General features: G+C 44.3%; 1 protein-coding gene across 1 annotated transcript in view; it reads left to right on the top strand.

Annotated features, from left to right (window-relative positions):
* Positions 1-20,196, top strand: part of LOC122794901 (pleiotropic regulator 1-like) — a 319,076-nt gene that overhangs the window by 258,872 nt on the left and 40,008 nt on the right. Inside the window, exon 6 of the mRNA XM_044063497.1 lies at positions 10,973-11,063. Within this exon, the coding sequence (XP_043919432.1) occupies positions 10,973-11,063 (91 nt within the window). The remainder of the gene's footprint in view (positions 1-10,972; positions 11,064-20,196) is intronic.

Here is a 20,196-nt window from a genome sequence, read left to right as displayed (position 1 = left end):
TTTTCACATCCTCTACTATGACAGTACCTCAGAGGAGCAAAAAATATAGGACCCCCAAGGAGAGCACCAGTACCTACTTGGGACCTCAATTTTGTTTTAGAAAAACTCACACTGCCTCCTTTTGAGCCAGCCAGCACAGCTGATCTAAATTTCTTGTTATGGAAAACTGCACTGCTCCTAGTAATAACTTCAGCAAGAAGAGTCTCAGAGTTACAGGCATTAATGGCTGTGGAACCTTTCCTTATTTTTCATCAGGACAGGGTTTCTCTTAGGACAAACTCAACATTCATGCCAAAAGTGGTCTCCAATGTGGCCTTAAACCAAACCATTCATTTAACTACTTTTTACCCAAATCCCCAGAATAAAGGGGAGAGACTTCTGCACGCTTTGGATATACACAGACAGCTATGATTCTACTTGGGCAAAACAAAAGCTTTCAGAAAAACTGAGCAACTGTTTGTAGCATATGCTGCAGGGTCACAAGGAAAGCCTATTACAAAGCAGACCATCTCAAAATGGATAGGACACTGCATCCGCTTCTGTTATGCACAACATGGCAAATCAGTGCCTAAGGGCATTAGGCCTCATTCTAGCAGAGCAGCAGCCACTTCAGCAGCTTTCCTCAGAGGAGTACCAACCAAAGACATTTTAGAAGCTGCAACCTGGAGCTCAGTGCACACTTTCACCAAGCACTACCACTTACCTCTCTACTCTAAATCCAGAGCAGGCTTTGCCACTGCAGTTCTGCAGGGCTTGGTAGCTTCTCCAAATCCAGTTTAGACCCAGCCACCCAACCTTAGCTTTGGGATTCTACCCAAGTGTAATGACTGCAACAGTAGAACACTATGAACATAGTACAGTTGTGTACCTACCATAAATGTAGATGTTAGAGTATATTCACTGTTGCAGTCCAGGTTACTCACCCACCACCCCCCTTTTTCATTGCTGGGACTTTTCTGTACTTCTCATCTCTATACTACCTATGTGGTGTATTTGCTTGTAGATGAAGGCAATGTTTATAGTAATATATGCATGTTTTTTGGCATAATTTTATCTTTCCAGCGTCCCTATCTGGGGGCACCTGACATCTGAGGCAAGAAAAACTGAAGAATATGGCGTTGGTTGCAACTTTTATACCCCTGGTGCACTGACATCAGGGAAGAGGCGACAGCAACCGACACCGGACCAAGACTTTGGAACTCGGGCCGACTGCGGGTCGCCTGCCAGCAGGGTAACCCAAGTGTAATGACTGCAACAGTGAATACACTCGAACATCTACATTTATGGTAGGTACACAACTGTACTTTTCACTGTTACAGTCATCACATTTGGGTTATCTGCAAGCCCTGGGGTTCATTGCCTCCTGCATTTTACTAATTCCATATGCAAGACTGCATATGAGGAAATTACAGTGGTGTCTAAAAGGTCTATGGGGTCAACATTTTCAGGATCTAGAATCGATGATTTCTATCATACCTTGTCTACAGATAGAGTTCCTTTGGTGGGCAGAGGCATGCCGCCAAAACAAGGGACTGCCATTCTCTCTACCCCCCTGCCACCCAAACCCTAACAACAGACGTATCAGACCATGTATGGGGGGCTCACTTGGCAGGGCAGTGCATTCAGGGCAAATGGAACCCAAGTCAAATGCACCTGCATATCAATCAAAAAGAAATATTAGCTGTACACAGTATGCTCTGACAGCCTTCAAGGACCACATTCTTCCAGGACAAGTATTGGTAAAGATGGACAACACCACTGTTATGTGGTACATAAACAAACAGGGGGGAACCCACTCATACCCTCTCTGTAGACTAGCCATGGCTCTGTGGAACACAGCCTTGAGCTACCAAGTGCTCCTACAGGCTCAATTCCTGCCAGGAAAGCTAAATACTCTGGCAGACGACCTAAGCAGAAATCTCATGGACCCACACGAGTGGAAACTGGAACCAAAGATATTTAACATGTTGAGAAACAAATGGGGGAGCCCAGAGATAGACCTGTTTGCCTCCCCCCAGAACTACCAATTGGACAAATTCTGCACAAGGACTCCCCACCAAACAAGCTTGGAAAGTGGATGCTCTGTCCTTCACCTAGAAAAACCTATCAGTTTATGCCTTTCCCCCTCTGTTTCTCCTCTCCAAGGTACTACTAAAGGTCAAACAGGACAAACCAAGGACAATACTGATTGCACCAGACTGGCCACGCCAACACTGGTACCCCCTCCTGCGCAGTGTGTCACTGATGGCACCATGGCACCTGCCCCAGACCCCTGCTCTGCTGTCTTAGCAGGAGGGCCAGATTCTGTACCCACAGCTTCAAACCCTGAACCTGGCAGCATGGCTAATTACCTGATCTCTCCATTCCCATCCCTCAGTAAGCAAGTGATGGATGCCATTCTGGAGGCAAGGAGGTCTAGTACTAGAAAATCCTATGCTGAAAAATGAAAAAGATTCTGCTCCTGGAGCCAAACTCGGGGGATGGGCAAACCAGCGCCCAATTTACCTCAGAATCTTCAATACTTAAGTGAGATGCTTCACAAGGGCCTTTCCTTTTCCTCTATCAAAATTCATGCCTCAGCCATTTCAGCTCGTTACAATACAGAACCACTGCTGAAGCAATTCCTCAGAGGGGCCAAATACTTAAGACCACCCAGGAGAGCTCCTACTCCAGCCTGGGACCTTAACTTTTGTATTGGAAAAGCTCACTCTACCTCCCTTCGAGCCAGCTGCAAATGCAGAGTTGAAATTCCTTTCTTGGAAAATGGCCTTCCTTCTAGCCATCACTTCAGCAAGAAGGGTGTCTGAATTATAGGCCCTCATGGCTATGGAGCCTTTCATCATCTTTCATGCTGACAAGGTGTCCCTCAGGACCAATCCCTCCTTCATGCCCAAGGTGGTATCCAATGTGGCCCTTAATCAGTCTATTCATTTGCCAACCTTCTTTTCTAATCCACAGAACAAAGAGGAACGAATACTGAACTCCTTGGATGTGGACAGACAGCTTAGATTTTACTTGAACAGGACTAAACCCCTCAGGAAATCTGAACAGCTGCTGGTTGCATTTGTTGCAGGGGCTGAGGGGGAATGCTATTTCAAAGCAAACCATTTCAAAATGGATAGGCCATTGCATTAATTTCTGCTATAAGCACCATGGAAAACCTACCCCACAGGGGATAAGACCACATTCTACCAGGGCTGCATCTACCTCTACAGCCTTTCTCAGAGGTGTCCCTACCAGGGACATCCTAGAAGCTGCTACCTGGAGTTCTGTACATACCTTCACCAAGCATTACCACTTGCCAATTTTTTCTAAATCCAGAGCTGGCTTTGCCACTGCAGTCTTGCAGGGCCTTATCGCTGGTCCTAATGCTGTCTAATTACCTCCTCCCATCCTTAGCATTGGGAAGCTACCCAAATGTGATGACTGCAACAGTGAAACACGCTACCCAAATGTGATGACTGCAACAGTGAAACACGAAGAACATAGTACAGTTGTGTGCACTTACCATAAATGTAGATGTTTGTGTATTCACTGTTGCAGTCCTGGTTACCCTCCCTCCAGCCCCCTGATTTCTATTGACTATACCTCTATTCTTGTTTACTATGCTTAAAACTTTTTGGTGCATTTGCTTTTTTGTTGGAGGTGTAACCTTGTATACAGTTGCTTCCCATTATGGGGGCACCTGACATCTGGGGCAAGAAAAACTGATGTAATGGTGTCTGCTGCATGCTTTATGCCCCTGACTACCTGAAGTCATGGAAGATGAGACAGCAACTGGCGCAGGACCCAAGACTTTGATAATCAGGCCGACTGAGGGCTACTGCAAACAGATAACCCAAATGTGATGACTGCAACAGTGAATACACTCGAACATTTACCTTTATGGTAAGTGTACATAACTTTACTTTTCCTAAATAGCTCGTTTAACTTAGAGAACTCTTTTAGGCTGCAAATAGTAGTTTTATTGCTTTAATTGTTTTTTCTCCTGTTGTTAAGTTGTGTTGCTATTTGCTGATACTATATCTAAGCAATCAAAAGATACTAAACCTTCAGGGTTTAAGAAATGTGCCAACTGCTCTCAAACAATGCCTTTGACGGTCATACTGAATGTGTCTATTGCCTTGGAGTGTTAAATTTGCTGGAGTCGTGCTCCATATGCCATTCATTTAGTTCAAGGGTTCTACTTGAGGGAAAAAATAAGCTTATACTGAGAGGGTTGTTAAAGACTTCCTTTTTGGAATCCGTCAAAGAAGGTAAGAGTGCATTAAAGAAAACCTCTTCCCTCCTCCTAGGTCTTTGAAGTCAGCTAAAAGATCTTCATCCTCTTCAGACCAATCTGGACCTTCAAATAAAATTTCATAAATGACCTCATCGGACCTGAAATCCATCTGGCCCGAGAAATCATCTACTTCGGTTCCTCCAGTTTCGGAGTGAATGGTACTACAGTCTCTGAGATGGTCCCCTGTCATGGAACCGGTATGTCCGATTTTAAGATCACCTATGCTGCAAAAGTCAAGATTTCCTGCCCCCTTTTCTCGGTCCTCCAGATGTTTGTCAGATGAAGATGTGGATCGTGTGATAAGGAGGCTCTTGAGTACACCAGCGCTTGCTAAATTATTGTCGGAACCGACCCAGTAAGCTTCAGAGCTGAGTGGACCTACCCCTTCATTATCGATTCCTCCTCTGACCCTCCATGGGGAATTGGAACTGGAATGCATGGTGCTGAAAGTAGTGGAATTGATGGAGCTGAGACCTGCTCCAGGATCTAACGCTCCAACTTCTGCTCTGACTTTATCGGAGCCATCTGAGCTTGAGGAGTCTAGGAGCTGACACTCTCTAGTCAGGTCTGGGGAGGACAGTCAGATCGGACAGTTATTAGCTTCAGAGCCAACCCCCTTGGTGCCGGGGAAGCCTTCTGGTTCTTTGGAGGCATCCTAGAGTCATGGGCGGGGGGCTTTCGAGATGATGAGAAGAGTGCTGTCCCCACGAGCACCTCCACTCAGATCCAGTCATTCCTCCCCAGGAGTCTCAGTGCAATCAGTTCCACACAGAACAGATGTGGAGACTCAAGGCCTCAGGATGCCACAGTGGGTGAACCCGTCCCTTCTGAAACCTCTCCAGAATGCCCTTCTGAAGAGGTCCAACGCAAGAGATTGTGCAAGAGGAAGCATTTGGTCTCCCCAGAGGAGTCTATCACATCAGACACAGACCTTGATAAGTCAGAAGGGTCCCCATGGTCACCCTCTGAGGACGTCTCCTTTGCAGACATTCTAGAAATCCTTAAGCAGAGAGGTGGCTGGAAGCCTATCAACCCTTCCGATGAGGAGTCTGTCTACCTGCAGGCTTTTAGGTATCGCCCTTCCACCACTTGGGTGTTTCTGCCTGCCTTTCGATGAACTTATGGATTTAGTTTGTCGAAAGGTGTGGGAGTCTCCAGACTCAGTGGACCGTGTTCCCTGGAGGCCAAATAAATTCATCACGTCCCAAGAGGATAAAACCTTCCTTACAAAAGGTGTCCCAGTAGATACTATGATGGTGGCGGCCACCAAAAAGGAGTTGTCAGTGACGTCCACTTCTGTCCATCCGCCAAACAGAGAGTCAGATACGATGGACAGATATGGAACGTGCATGTTTTCTTCAGTGACCTTTACACTCCGGTCCCTGAATTACCTTACACAGTTCACCAGGTTGCAGAGGGAACTCCTGAAGGAGCTTGAAGATGCTCTCCAGGGTTCAGTAGCTGCGGGGGTAGCAGAAAGTGTCCTCCCAGCTCTCCACCTTGTATTCAGTAGTAAACTAATCCATGAGGCTTGTTTCTTATGCAGCCAATGGAGCGAGTAGGGCAGTGGTTTCAGGAATTTCCCGTAGGAGACTTTCCTGGATGCGCTTGTGTAACTTTGTGGAACCCTTCAAGTCATCCTTTAACAACCCCTTTGACAACCCGTCCTTGTTCGGGCCTAAGGTCAAAGATGCACTAACCAGGAGTGAACAAGAAGGGAAAACTCTCTCTCTGCCATCGAAGTCCATTTTTCCACACCTTCTAGGCCTTATCCTAAAGGTCAAAAGGGGAGAAAATGTGGTTTCAAAAATCCCCAGAGAGTTTCTCAAGAAGCACTTGGTAAGCCTTCCCCCAGGGGCAGAGGGAGAAGCAATAATGGAAGATGCTGGCCACGTGGCAGAGAGGGTCCGCAGAACCAGGGCAACAGAGAATCCTCCTTTAGTAAGCCCTTTCAGCACTCCTGAAAGGAGGCCTGTCTGTTCCTCTCTGTAGGCAGCCAGGAGTCTATTATCCTTGTACCCATACGCCTGACTAAAAATAACAAAAGATAAGTGGATACAAAGCATCATATCCAGAGGTTACTCCATACCCTTTTCCATTCATCCCCATGCATAAAAAGCATTCCGGACATTCCACACAGTCACAGGAAACAAGCAACCCTAGAAATACACAAGTTGCTAGAAAGGAGTTATCCAACCTGTTCCCGTAGACCAGACAGGATCTGGGACTTACTCAAGGTTCTTTTTGGTTCCGAAGAAAACAAGAGACTTGGAGACCCATACTGGATCTCAGTAGACTAAACAAATCTGTAAAAATGGCAAAGTTCCGGATAGTGACACTGCAGTCAATACTTCCCTTTCTCCTCTATAGACCTACAGGATGTGTACTACCACATAAAAATGGACAGACCATCTAGGAGTTATCTGTGCTTTCGGCTGGGAGCCAGTCACTACCAGTTTCAAGTTCTGCCCTTTGGTCTCACTGCAGCCTCCAGAGTGTTCACTAAATGTATGGCAGTAGTTACGGCTCACCTGAGATGTTTAGGACTCTGAGTGTTTCCGTATCTAAATGACTGGCTACTAACCACCACCACCACCAAGCATCTAATAACAGAAGCAAGAGACACAACTCTGAAACTGTGTTCCCGTTTAGGGATCACAATAAACTGCAAAAAATCTGCCTCATTTTTATAGGAGCAGATTTAGACACTACAACAATGATGGTAAAGCTTCCACCAGAGAGAGTACAAGCCATTCGAGTACAGGTTTTAGATCTTCTCTTCAAAAGGTAGGCTCAAGCAAGGACAGTTCTAAAAGTACTAGGCACGATGACAGTAGCGATAAATGTAATTCCCTTAGTGCGGCTGCACATGAGAATTCTGCAGTGGCTGCTGTTCACTCAGTGGTCTGTGCAGGAACTTCCAATGTCGCACCAGATGATGTTAACAGAATCTTGCAGGACAGACCTTCGTTGGTGGCTTCACTCTGATCAAGTGACTCTGAGTCGACCTTTTGTTATTCCACAACCGCTTGCCACAGTGACCATGGATGCTTCCCAGATAGGTTGGGGTGGGGGGACATTATCAAGGAAGAACCGTCCAAGGCACTTGGCAGGATGACTAGGCCCATTTGCACATCAATGTCCTAGAGATAAGTGGTGCTTCTTGTGTTGCAGGCATTCCAAGACTCTCTTCCACTAGAAATGATTGCGATCCAACCATCCAAACGGACAGTATGTCAGTGGTATGGTATATAAACAAACAAGGAGGTATTAAATCTTCCCCCCTTTGTCGAGAGGCCCTGAGAGTATGGCAGTGAGCAACCTCCTCCCAACGCTTTTTGGTAGCGGTGCATATCCCGGGGAAATCAAGCATGATTATAGACAAACTCAGCAGGGCAATAATGATGCCTCACGAGTGGTCCCTGAAACAAAACGTAGCAGAAATAATTTTTCGCAAATGGGGCCAGCCTTGCTGCGATCTTTTTGCCACATCCATGAACGCCAAATGCAGCAGCTACCTTCCCCTATAATCCCCTCTCCGGGGGAATCCCCAGGGGATGCACTTGTACACGATTGGCCTTCGGGTCTCTCGTACGCCTTCCCTCCTTTCCCTTTGATACCCAAAGTTCTTCAGAAAGCCAGTGCATTGGGAAGGACCTTAATACTTCTAGCCCCTTACTGGCCTCGTCAAATTTGGTTCCCCTTCTTGCAGCCTTATCTTCAGGAGGAGCCTTGGATACTGAACCCAGTGACTAATCTTCTGACCCATCCGTCAGGAATGCTCCATCCATCTCATCAAACCCTCAAGTTGACAGCTTGGCTGCTCCAATTCCAAACATAGCCAGGCTACCTAACCTTTCAGCCTCAGTGCAACATATCCGATTTCTTCTCATAAAGCTTCTATGAGAAGATTATATCTCAGCAAGTGGAAAAGATTTTCCTCTTGGGCTTTAAAAAAATCATATTTGACCCTTTCTCTGCATCTATATCTTCTATAATGGAATTTCTAGCAAAACTTTTTAATGAGGGAGCAGCTGCAGCTACTATTAGAGTACAATTAGCAGCAATCTCTAATTTTCATTCTGGAGGAGGGGGACCGAAAGTTATGTCCCACAGACTTTGTAAAGCTTTCTTGAGAGGTACTAACTTTTATTAAGACCACCCATTAAACCACCTCTACCTCCATGGAACCTAAATTTTGTATTATCTCGTATAATTCTTCCCCCCTTTGAACCTGCATCATCCTGTGACTTGAAGTTCTTAACCTGGAAGATTATTTTCTTGGTGCCTATCACTTCAGCTAGAAGGGTTTCGGAATTACAAGCATTATTTATCAAACCTCCTTATATGCTGTTTCACTCCGCACAAACCCATCTTCTCTACCAAAAGTATGGTCGGAAGCAAACTTAAATCAGTCTATAGACTTACCAGTTTTTTCCCTAAGTATGGCAATAAGGCAGAATACATGTTACACCATCTTGATGTACATAGACAATTACATTTCTATTTACACAGAACAAAGGAAAGCCTTATTAATTATTCGTATCCTTTTCAGACTCCGAAAGGAGGTTCAGTAACAAAAAACACTCTGTCCAGATGGTTGTCAGATTGTATATCATCTGCCTATCAGTCAGTAAATAAACAACTTCCAGATGAAGTAAGAGCTGATTCTGCCATGGCTATTTCAACCTCTTCTGCTTTTCGTGCAAAATTGCCAATTGATACCATTTGCACGGCAGCAACATGGGCAAGGGCCTCATACCTTTATCACTTATTACAAAGTGAATTTGGCCTCCAGGGATAGGGCCTCTTTTAGGTCCACTGTTCTGAAGAATGTTCTTCTGTGAGCCACCCAAGAAAGATGGTGCTTGGGATGCTGTCCCACAAGTACAGAATGAAGACGAGATAGGACAACTTCACATAAAGAAGTTATGTACTCACTATAATGTTCCATGTGAGTTGTCCATCTCATTTTCATTCTCATGTCCCACCCTCCTACCTTCAGCCTTTTTAGCTCCTGGAGGATCGAGAGGTTACTAACTGGCATCTGATATTCTCTGACCCTCTTCTTGGCTTGTAACATAATGAAGAATTCGTATATACGTGTATTAGTATACCAGCAAACAAGATCTGGGGACTAGAGCATCATGGGATAAGGAGTAAGCCACAAGCTAGTTGGAGACCTCGAACTTTTGTAAACAGCCGAATCGGAACTGAGGGTCAGTTCCAAACCCACAAGTACAGAATGAAGGCAAGATGGGCAACTCACATGGAATGTTGTAGTGAGTACATAACTTCTTTTTATGTTAAAGACAGAAAAAAAATAACTCCGTGAGATAATGTTAACTGTGTGAGAAAGTGGAGTTATGCCTTGATTACATTTTAGAAGCCTTCCTGTGGGTGTGCTGTGGCATTCATACAGAGTTGTTTCTGCACCATTGTACCATGTACTTCGAATTTGTCCTTGACATCTGGCAGCTGTAGCTGCAAGCCTTTTCTGGTTTAAAAAAATAAAAAACAAAAGGTTGATCCCAGCTCTGTGGTACAGATGGATGAAGCTCTGACAATGACACAATATGTCTGACTAGCAGTTTGAGTGCTGAGGTTGAGGAAAGTAATGACCCTGGCTAGCCAGAATTGCAGATGATAATTGCCTCAGGACCAAAGAACCTGGACTTGGGTTTTAAGCCATTGACTGTAGCACTCGTAGGTATGTGTGTATATGAGCATGTATATATCATGGGAGAGCATTGAAAAACCCTGTGATAATGGTTTTCTCATCACCTGCCAATGGGTAGGGTTGTGGATCAGAATGCAAAACCTTTTTTTTGCCTCTTTGATGGCTCCTCCGGAGGGGAGGACTGACAGTCAAATGTCGGAAGAGAAGAAATAAGATGTATAAAAAAATACATGAGTTACATTGCCTTTCTTAACTTTAATTTTTGTATTATTTGATCTTGTAAAGCAGTTTTTGTTGAGCTGCTTTACACAATTTCAGAGAATGTTTTGGATGACCGTTTCAAGAGGTAGAATCTTCATTTGGTTTCAGATTATGAGGACTGCTTGGATGTGGAATTTGAATGCTGTTGAATTATACAGTTCAGCAGCGAAGACTTAACAATGGATTACATACAGGAACACAGAACATGGGATAAAGAATTAATTGCTTAACCAGCATTGAGGTCACTACCTACTTTTTAAAGAGTTTCTATTTCATAAAAGAAATTACAGAAGGAGTGAAGGATGGAATGAATAAGGTTTTCCTATCTGGGTTGTAAGTGGTGCTTTTAGGATTAAAAAAAAGATGGGCAGTGAGTTGTTTGTGTGGTTTAGTTAAAGCTGGAAGCCTACTACATACCTGTATTCCTTTCCTACACTTGTCAACTTGTTATTAAAGTAAGCTGTGAAGGCATATGGTTGTTTGATGTTTGTGTGTTATGAAGCAACATTTTTTTAACTATCAACATCTTAAGGAGATGTATAGAAAACAAAACTTCTGGTTTGATTAATGTTGTCGATGAGTTATTTAGAATGATATACCTTAGCCTTTCAAGTCTTTTTGCGATTGAGTACATTAAAAAAAACAATTTTTCTGTGTTTATTAGCACTTAATTTTTATTCTGAATTCACTGTTTCTTAATACTAAACATGTTATACCTCTTTTGTCTGTATTTTTATTGTTGAAATTAGGCAAAATGCCACTCGAACTTCAGCCAGTGTGTCTGATATTTTAAAACATGCCTCCAGTGCTGAGCGATCACAGGCACCTGCTTCATCTGTGGTAAGGTTTGTTAAATTAAGTGCCCTTTAACTATAGAAACTGTTCAGATCATTAATTAATGTTCAATGTAAATGTACTATAGATTAGTAAGCCACAAGTACTCTTAAGATTCACTATTAAGCAGAAAACCATGAGATGCTGTCATGTAGGCTGTTTATATTTTCTTCATTTGAACTTATTTTCTACTATTGTAGAAACTTCCTTTAACTTTAGACTAAAATGCCAAAGGCATTTATTTTGTCACCTAATTTAAGATATGTTTTGTTTAACTTATGATGCTCATGATATGAGTCACAGTTAGCAGTCATTGTTAGTCTTTTAGCTGGCTTCCCAGAAGATAATGAAGCCTGGTAAACTATTAGAGTTGTGAACCCTTCCCTCTGTTGGACAGAAGAATGCCAGCATCTTGGGATGTTAGGGCATTCTGCATCTGAAGACCTTGTCTGCATCATCATAAGTTCTTTCTTGACATAATTCAGGTTTGCTTGCCAGCCCAGACATTGGAGAGTGCAGACAAGTAACCTGTTGGATTTCTTCACATATTATTGCTCCACTTAACATTGCTGATTATAGCAAGATATTAGGGTGTTTTCTCCTCTTTTATCATCAGTAAGTGCACTTGTGACACACAAATCTTCCACAGTGACTTCATGTGCATTACCTTTTCTGTTTAGGTGCAGGCCATAGCATCAAGTCTTGCAGTCTCTGTCCTGGCTTTAGCTAGAAGACTTTGAGATGAAAGAATCTAGTTCTTCAAAATTAGCTTGACAAGAAGAAGCTTAAGACCTTGTCTCAGACTGCCGTGTCTTTTGGCCACAGCAGCTACTTTTGGACATTCCCCCAAAACAGAATAAATATATGAAGAAGTGCCATAAGAGAAAGGAGGGGAGTGAAACATGGGGCCCTCAGGTAGACCTTGAGTTTTTCCTTGGGGTCGAGGGCAGAAGTTCTGATGGAGATACTTGCTCAGTCCCTGGCCTTGGTGTCTGCATTACCCAGGTCTGTGTTGAAGTTCCTGTAGAGATCACCATGAATTTATATTTTAACTTTCCTTCAGAACTGAAACTTTGTCAGTTTGCCTAGATGCCTACCTGTAGGGTTCTAGGTCTAAGACCAATGTCATTATTTCCAAGGTGAAGGATGGGGGTCAACACTAGATTGTAGTACAAAAGGACATCCACTGTTCTAGGTTTAGAGGTCAGGGAGGCTTGTCTGTATAACCATATCTCTGGGGCATCCATGCTAAAATTGAGGATCAGTATATCCAAACACAAGATGCCTGCCTTTCCTGCCTGCCACAACTGAGTCCTAGGTTCATAGGTTCACAGGTCATTGCAAGGCTGCTAATCCAGAAGACCATTAGTAGCCTAGCCACAATATCCCATATTGTATGCTGCCATCGACATGACTAATTTTGTACCTAGTTAAAACCATTTTCAATGACTGTTTGAGGGACCAGTCCACTCACCCAGCCACCTCCTTTTCTGGTTCACAGGAAGATGGTTTGGCTTTCACTCAGCAGATGTCTTTCCTGTTAGTATATAGTAATAATATGGAAGATGTCAAATCCTCTGGTTCTCCTCCCTGTGGACATGCCATTTGGGGATGCTTTATCAAAGACTAATAGAAGACCAAGACAGTATTTAACACCCAAAAGTGATCCACCTAATGCCATGGTCATTCCTCAGTCCTGGAGGCAGTTAAGGGTGCATTCTTTGCAACCTTAAAACTGGGCTGTGTGGCCCTTGTCTCACATAGCCAGACCACTTCTACTAAGTCCCATATTTATTTTTGTGTAAGACCCGTATTGTGGATTCAACTGTGTTGTCCCCTGGATTCAGTTAGGGGGTCCATACTGGTTCCAGCTCTCCGCAGTCTTCCCAGTGGCCAGGAGCGAAACAGCTTGGACTTCTGGGAAGAATTGTACATGGCAGCCACCCTTGCTTTCAGAGAATTTAATTGTCAGAACCATATGGTCAAATAACAGGCCATTCTCGTAAAATAATTAGTGGTTAGAATGGAGGGGATTACTAATCTGTCTGTGAAGGCAGATAGTTTATTTTAGGCCCAGGTCACTTGTCATACAAGTAGAAATGCTATTAAATATGGCTGTGATGCTGTGGATACAGCCCTTGTCAGAGGATATTAAGTTGCAGATCTCAGATGCCCCATTAGAAAGTGGTCTGCACTTGTGACCCCCATGCCAAGAAATATTAATGGATTGGAAGAGGCAGGGAAAACCATTCAGCTGGTTAGACAATTTTTTTCATTCCCCTGTCCTCTGGAATAGCAGAAATTGCTCTTCAGAGAGTTGGCCCTTTTACTGATGCCAAGCCAGGAATAAACAAGTACAAGTGAGGTACTCACAAGAGAAAATGTCAGGGTAACCCCAAATGGAAACCTTTGGTCCCTCAGGGCAGCACGCCTCACACAGAACAGCTCTGACTATATTAGGGCTTCCTCTCCTCGTCTCACTCCCTGCCACAGACCTATGTTTCTCCAAATGTCTCTCTTTCTGTGTAAATCAGTGTGGAGGCAGACTAGCCTTGTTTACAGATGTAGAAGAATGCAGATCAGGACAAGTAGGTCCTTCAAGTGATAACCCAAAGATACAAGCTCCACCTCAAGAAAAAAAAAAGGCATATATCTCATACCAGCTAATCAGATGTCCTGAAGAACCCCATATTGGAGGGACTCTTTCTGCAGGGAGCCATAGAAAAGGATGTTCTTCATCTCACATTGCTGCAGTCCTTACACTTGGGTAGTCCACTGTCCTCGGTCGGCCCGACTATCAAAGTATAAGGCTGACGTCGGTCAAGGCGCATTTGACTGACATCAGGACGTCAGGGTACAAATGCGCATGACCGACGTCATATCCTCAGTCTTTTTTGCCGCATGGTCTGATGCAGAAGCAGCTTTGCAAGTGCCGGTTGGCGTTCTGAAATTTTTCGATTCCGGAGTTTCAGACCGACTCAAAGTTGGCTAAGTACCCCGTTGGGGAATATTTTAGTTTTTTCTTGCCTCAGTGGTTTACCGGATGTCAGAAAACGTGAATAATTGTATTTCTTGTGGGAAACAAATACCGCATAGAGATTATCATACTTTGTGTATTCCTTGTTTAGGGCCTGAGCACGACGTTGTTGGGTGCCGCTCTTGTGCTAGATTCAATAAACGCACTATAAAGAGAAGGTTAGATTGTGCCAGGTTGGTCTTCGGGAAGCGGTGCAATTATAAAATGCCGTCGGATGCTCCGACGCCCGCTTCCTCGAAGAAGCGCAAGGACAAAGCAATTAAGCCTAGGCTTGAAGAACCGTCCGTACCGGACGCCGGTTCTTTAGAGGTGTCGGTGGAGCCGGTGGTTCCACCGGAGATTTCTTTGGGTTCCCAGGGAGAGACTTTGTTGTTGCAGGATGTGGCCTCTCAGGAGGCAGGTCAGGCTGAAGGGGCTTCTCAGGCTACTATACTACCCTCTCTTCCTAAGGTGGTTAGGCCCTCTCCTTCTGTTTCCAAGGCTTCTCCCAGAGGCAGGCCAGGTTTAGCTTCGGTTGGTGTCACCCCTAGTTCTTCTGGAACTGTGCCCAAGAAGCATATGCTTAAAATGGCAGAAGATTTGATTACTTTGATTAGGGGTTCCTTGCCCCCTCCTGATAAGAGGCCTAGGGTGGAGCCTGAGTTAGGTAGTTTTGAGCAGGCTTCGGATGTGTCAGAGTCTTCGGCTGAAGACTTGCAGGAGTATTCTCCTTATTCTGATTCTGAGGTGGATGATTCTACTCCTTCAGCTTCTCCTCCTGAGGATTTTTCATTTTCAGAAACTCTTCATTCCATGAGGGAACATTTTAAGTGGGAAGGTCAGGACTTCTCTGATTCCAGGAAAAGGCTTAGGGAGTTTTTGTTTTTACCCCAGCATAGGCCTTTGGCTATACCTCCTGTTTTGGATGTGGTAGAAGATGTTTTTTCAGAGGCTTCTCTTAATCCTGATTCTTTGCCTCCTGCTCCTGTTAAACCGGATAGGTATTACAGGGTGCCTGAAGCTCATAAGTATCTTTTTAAGAGTCCTAGGGCGGACCCAGAAACTGTTAGTCAGGGGCCTAAAGGTGTTAAGGCTTCTGTTGTCAAGAATCCGGTTCCTTCTGATAAAGAGGCCAGGGCTTTGGATAGATGGGGAAAGAAAGTTTATACTTCCTCCACTCTAGCTATGAGGGCCTTGAATTGCCAGTTTCACATGTTGAAATACCAAAATTATCTCCTTTCACAATTGAAGTCTAAGGTTGATGCTCTGGTGGAAGGTATTGATTGTAAAGAGTTGCAAGATTTAGTTCATGTTTCTGAACAGGTGGGTAAGCATTCTTTGCAATGTGGTTTTGATGCTGTACAGGCCTCGTCTAGGGTGGCTGCTACTGGGTCAGTTATTCGCAGGCACGCCTGGCTGAGGGATCAGAATTTATCTGACCATGTTAAAACAAGGATTTTAGATGCTCCTTTACAATCTGATGTGTTGTTTGGTTCTCCTGTTGAGTCAGTTTTAAAGAAAATGGAAGACAAGGCTAAGTCTATGCAGACTGTTAAAGATTTTTTGCAGGTTCAGCCTCCAAAGTTTAGTAGAAATTGGCCTGCTAAAGGGTGGACGTATCCTTCTTATGATTCCCAGTCTAGGGGTAGAGCTAGACGTGGTAGGGGCAGAGCTCAGGGTTCTTTCAGGCCTAGGACAGGGAGTTCTCCTGCACAGTCTTCGGGTGAGGGCAGGGGTCAGTCCTTTCGTAAACAGACCCAATGACCTACCTTTTCAGCTGCCAGAGCCTTCTCGTCTGGCAGCACCTTTGGGAGGAAGGTTGGCACTTTTCAAAGAAAATTGGAGTTTAATTACCCAAGACAGATGGGTATTGGATATCATACACCACGGTTACAGGTTTTATTTCCATACCTTGCCTCCTTTCAAAGGCATGCCAGACGTTCCTCCTCCACAAAGAATAGAGGCTCACAAGCAAATTTCTCTGTTACTCCAAATAGGGGCCATTCAGCCAGTCCCTATGCCAGAGGTGGGCCTAGGATTTTATTCTCGCCTGTTCCTAGTACCAAAGAAAGGGAACACGTGGAGACCAATTTTGGACCTATCTATCCTCAACACTTATCTGGACATTCCCAAGTTCAAAATGTTGACGTTACAGCAGCTTTTACCCCTGCTGGGCAAAGATCATTGGATGGTAACTTTAGATCTCAAGGAGGCTTATCTTCATGTTCCTATCAGACTGAGTTGCAGGAAGTATCTGCATTTTCGAGCTGGGAATTCTCATTATCAGTTCTCTGCATTGCCCTTTGGCTTATCTACTGCGCCCAGAGTGTTCACGAAAGTTCTGGCTCCAGTGATAGCTTTCCTCAGGTTAAAAGGAATACAGATTTATCCTTACTTGGACAATTGCCTGATTCTGGCTCAAGGAAAGGACGAACTTCTTCATCATTTACACTATGTGATAGCAGTGCTAAGATGCCTGGGGTATTCTGTGAACGAAATAAAGTCCAGTCTAGTACCCTCTCAGGACATGTGCTTTCTGGGTGTGAGACTGAATACAGCATCCCAGATGGCCTTTTTGACCCCGGACAAACAAAAGAATCTTTCCCTTTACTTTCATCAGTTGTCTCATCTGTCCAGGCTGACTGCAAGGACAGTCCTTCAAGCCTTGGGGTTCATGGCATCTTGTATTCTGGTGCTTCCCAATGCCAAACTGCATATGAGGAAGCTGCAATGGTATCTCAAAATGTATGGACACAGCACTGCCAGGATTTGGACACTGTCATTCAAATAATACCTTGCATTCAAAAGGAATTTTTGTGGTGGGCTCAGGAATGTCACCTAAACAAGGGACTCTCTGTGACCCGGCCAGAGGCGAGTCAGATTCTAACGACAGATGCCTCAGACATAGCTTGGGAGCTCATCTGAATGGAAAGTGGATACAAGACAAGTGGCCTGCCAGACTACAGCATCTACATATCAACTTGAAAGAGATGTTAGCAGTCCAGTTTGCATTAATAGCTTTCAAGGATTTACTTCTTCCAGGACAGGTGTTGATTCTAACAGACAACACAACTGTCATGTGGTACATCAACAAGCAAGGCGGAACACATTCTTATCCCCTCTGCAGGCAAGCAATGATTTTGTGGGAGACTGCTCTCAGTTTACAGCTAAATCTTCAGGCAAGGTTTCTGCCAGGAGCACAGAATTCCTTAGCAGATGTGTTGAGCAGACAAATTATGGATCCCCACGAGTGGAAATTGGATCCTCATGTATTTCAGAAATTGACAGTGTCATGGGGAACTCCAGACATAGATCTGTTCGCTTCTCCACTAAACCACCAGCTGCCAAAGTTTTGCACAAAAGGTTTCATCCCACAGCTTGGAAAGTGGATGCTCTTTCTTTCAATTGGAGCAATCTTCATGTGTATGCCTTTCCACCTCTGCCTCTCCTCCCAAAGGTACTACTGAAGGCCAGACAAGACAAGCCAAGGATGATTTTGATAGCTCCAGATTGGCCTCGACAGCATTGGTACCCATTACTGAGAAGCCTGGTACGGAAACCTCCATGGCCTTTACCTTCGATTCCACACCTGTTGTCTCAGGAGGACAGTCATTTGCTCAATGTCAAGCTTCACTCTCTGCACCTAACAGCCTGGCATATTCTGTTTTGAGCCGTAGTGGGCCTCCACTTCCACAGCAAGTTTTGAATGTTATTTTGGAAGCTAGAAGGCCTAGTACAAGGAAAGTGTACGCAGATAAATGGAAGAGATTTTTATTTTGGAGTGCAGCAAAGGATTTTGATATTTCCGAGCCTAATTTAAGTGTGGCTCTTCAATATCTTACTGAGTTACTGGACAAAGGTTTGTCCTTCTCTTCTATTAAGGTTCATGCTGCAGCAATTTCAGCTCACTATGATTGTGACCCACCATTGTTTTCTCATCCTTTGTTCAAGCAATTTCTTAGAGGGGCAAAGAATATAAGACCCCCACGAAGAGCTCCTACGCCTGCTTGGGATCTCAATTTTGTGTTGGAGAAACTCACTCTACAACCTTTTGAGCCTGCAGCTACTGCTGAGTTAAAGTTTTTATCATGGAAGACTGCTTTTTTGTTGGCTATTACCTCTGCAAGAAGGGTTTCTGAGTTACAGGCCCTTATGGCGGTTGAGCCTTTCTTAATTTTCCATAAGGATAGGGTATCTTTACGTACTAATCCTTCCTTTATGCCTAAAGTGGTTTCTAGTGTGGCTTTAAACCAAACTATTCATTTGCCTACTTTTTATGCAAATCCCCAAAGTAAGGGGGAGAAGATTTTGCACACTTTAGATGTACACAGGCAGTTGCGATATTATTTGGACAGAACTAAGGGGTTCAGGCAGTCTCAGCAGTTATTTGTTTCTTTTGCTTTGAGTTCTCAGGGCAAGCCTGTGTCAAAACAAACTATTTCTAAGTGGATTGGGTTTTGCATTGCTTTCTGTTATTCCCATCATGGCAAGGAAATTCCAGCTGGGATTAGGCCTCATTCCACTAGAGCTACTGCCACTTCGACAGCTTTTTTGAGGGGTGGCAACTAAGGATATTTTGGAGGCAGCTACTTGGAGTTCAGTGCATACTTTCTCTAGGCATTATCACCTTCCACTTTACTCTAAATCCAGGGCTGGTTTTGCCACTGCTGTTTTGCAAGGCATTTTGGCAGCTCCTGCTTCCTTATAGTTTAGCCATCCTCCCTTACCTCTGCTTTGGGATTCTACCCAAGTGTAAGGACTGCAGCAATGTGAGATAAAGAACATAGTACAGTTTTGTACCTACCATAAATGTAGATGTTCGAAGATCCACATTGCTGCAGTCCAATTTACCCTCCCTCCTTCCCCTCTTGGAGGCGGTTGTGTGGGTTGGGTTGTAAATAGAGTGTATATTGTATATATTGTACATATTATTAGTGCTAGGATGGTTGGTTGTTGGTTTGCTGTCTTTTGGTTTTGACCTTTGTTTCTAGGGTCTTCTGACATCTGGGGCAAGAAAAGACTGAGGATATGACGTCGGTCATGCGCATTTGTACCCTGACGTCCTGATGTCAGTCAAATGCGCCTTGACCGACGTCAGCCTTATACTTTGATAGTCGGGCCGACCGAGGACAGCGGACTACCCAAGTGTAAGGACTGCAGCAATGTGGATCTTCGAACATCTACATTTATGGTAGGTACAAAACTGTACTTTCCGTATGAGCTTGGAAAAGAATTTCGATCAAAAGTTTTCCTAATGCTAAGAATGAAAGTGCTTTTAAGACTAGATGTACATCATATTGATCACTCCTGCAGTAGCCTTAGCTATATGGGTTCTATCTTGCCAAGGATATAACAGCTGGTCAGCTTCCAAAGCTTCAGGGCTTCTTCCATGCACCCAATCTGTCAAGTAGCTCAAGTTGAGCTGGCTAAAAGACAAGTTTAGGCGCCAACCCAAGCTTCACCCTGGAGTGCTTTGAGAATTTGGGATGTTATGTAGTCCAGTCTCACCTACATTCTTACCCGCGGGTTCGGAGCCAAACCTCAGCTCCGACTCGGCCATTCTCTAGCTCGAAGTCTTCAGTTGGCTTGTGGCTAAGAGGTATCCCATGCTGCACTGCTCCCTTTCCCCAGATCTCGTTTGCCGCTCGTACTGCTCAGACGTGGTCTCGCTCTTGGCCATGGCTAAGTATAACTTTCTTCTACTTTTTAGTAGTTTGTTGTTCCAAAAGCTATTTTCATAGCTAGTCTCTGTTTTTTTGATAAAAAAACTGTTGTGTAGCCTGTTTGGCTTTTTGTCTTGGTATCCCGTTTGCATTCTTCCCTTCTTATGGGCTAGGCCCGTTTCAGTTAGAGGACCTAGTCCTCCCTTCTAGTTGTGTGTGTCCCAGTTTCCCTGTGTGTGTTTGTTCCAGTGTTGCCCGTCCCTTTGGACTAAGTCCGTTTAACTTGGAGGACCTAGTCCTCCCTTGTTTTGTTTGTCAGGGCCGTTTAAGTTAGAGGTCTTTTCTTCCCTGTGGTGTTTATTGTTCCATGACCGTTTAATTTAGAGGCATAGTTCCCGCATTTTTCTGTTGGTGTCGGGTTTGTCTTCTGATATTGTGTGCAGTATCATACCAATATGTC

The sequence above is a fragment of the Protopterus annectens genome, chromosome 2.part1 (assembly GCF_019279795.1).
Source record: "Protopterus annectens isolate FY-2018-M chromosome 2.part1, PAN1.0, whole genome shotgun sequence".
Lineage (NCBI taxonomy): Eukaryota > Metazoa > Chordata > Ceratodontiformes > Protopteridae > Protopterus > Protopterus annectens.
Note: the sequence above shows the minus strand (reverse complement) of the source record. Positions and strands in the feature narration are given on the sequence as shown.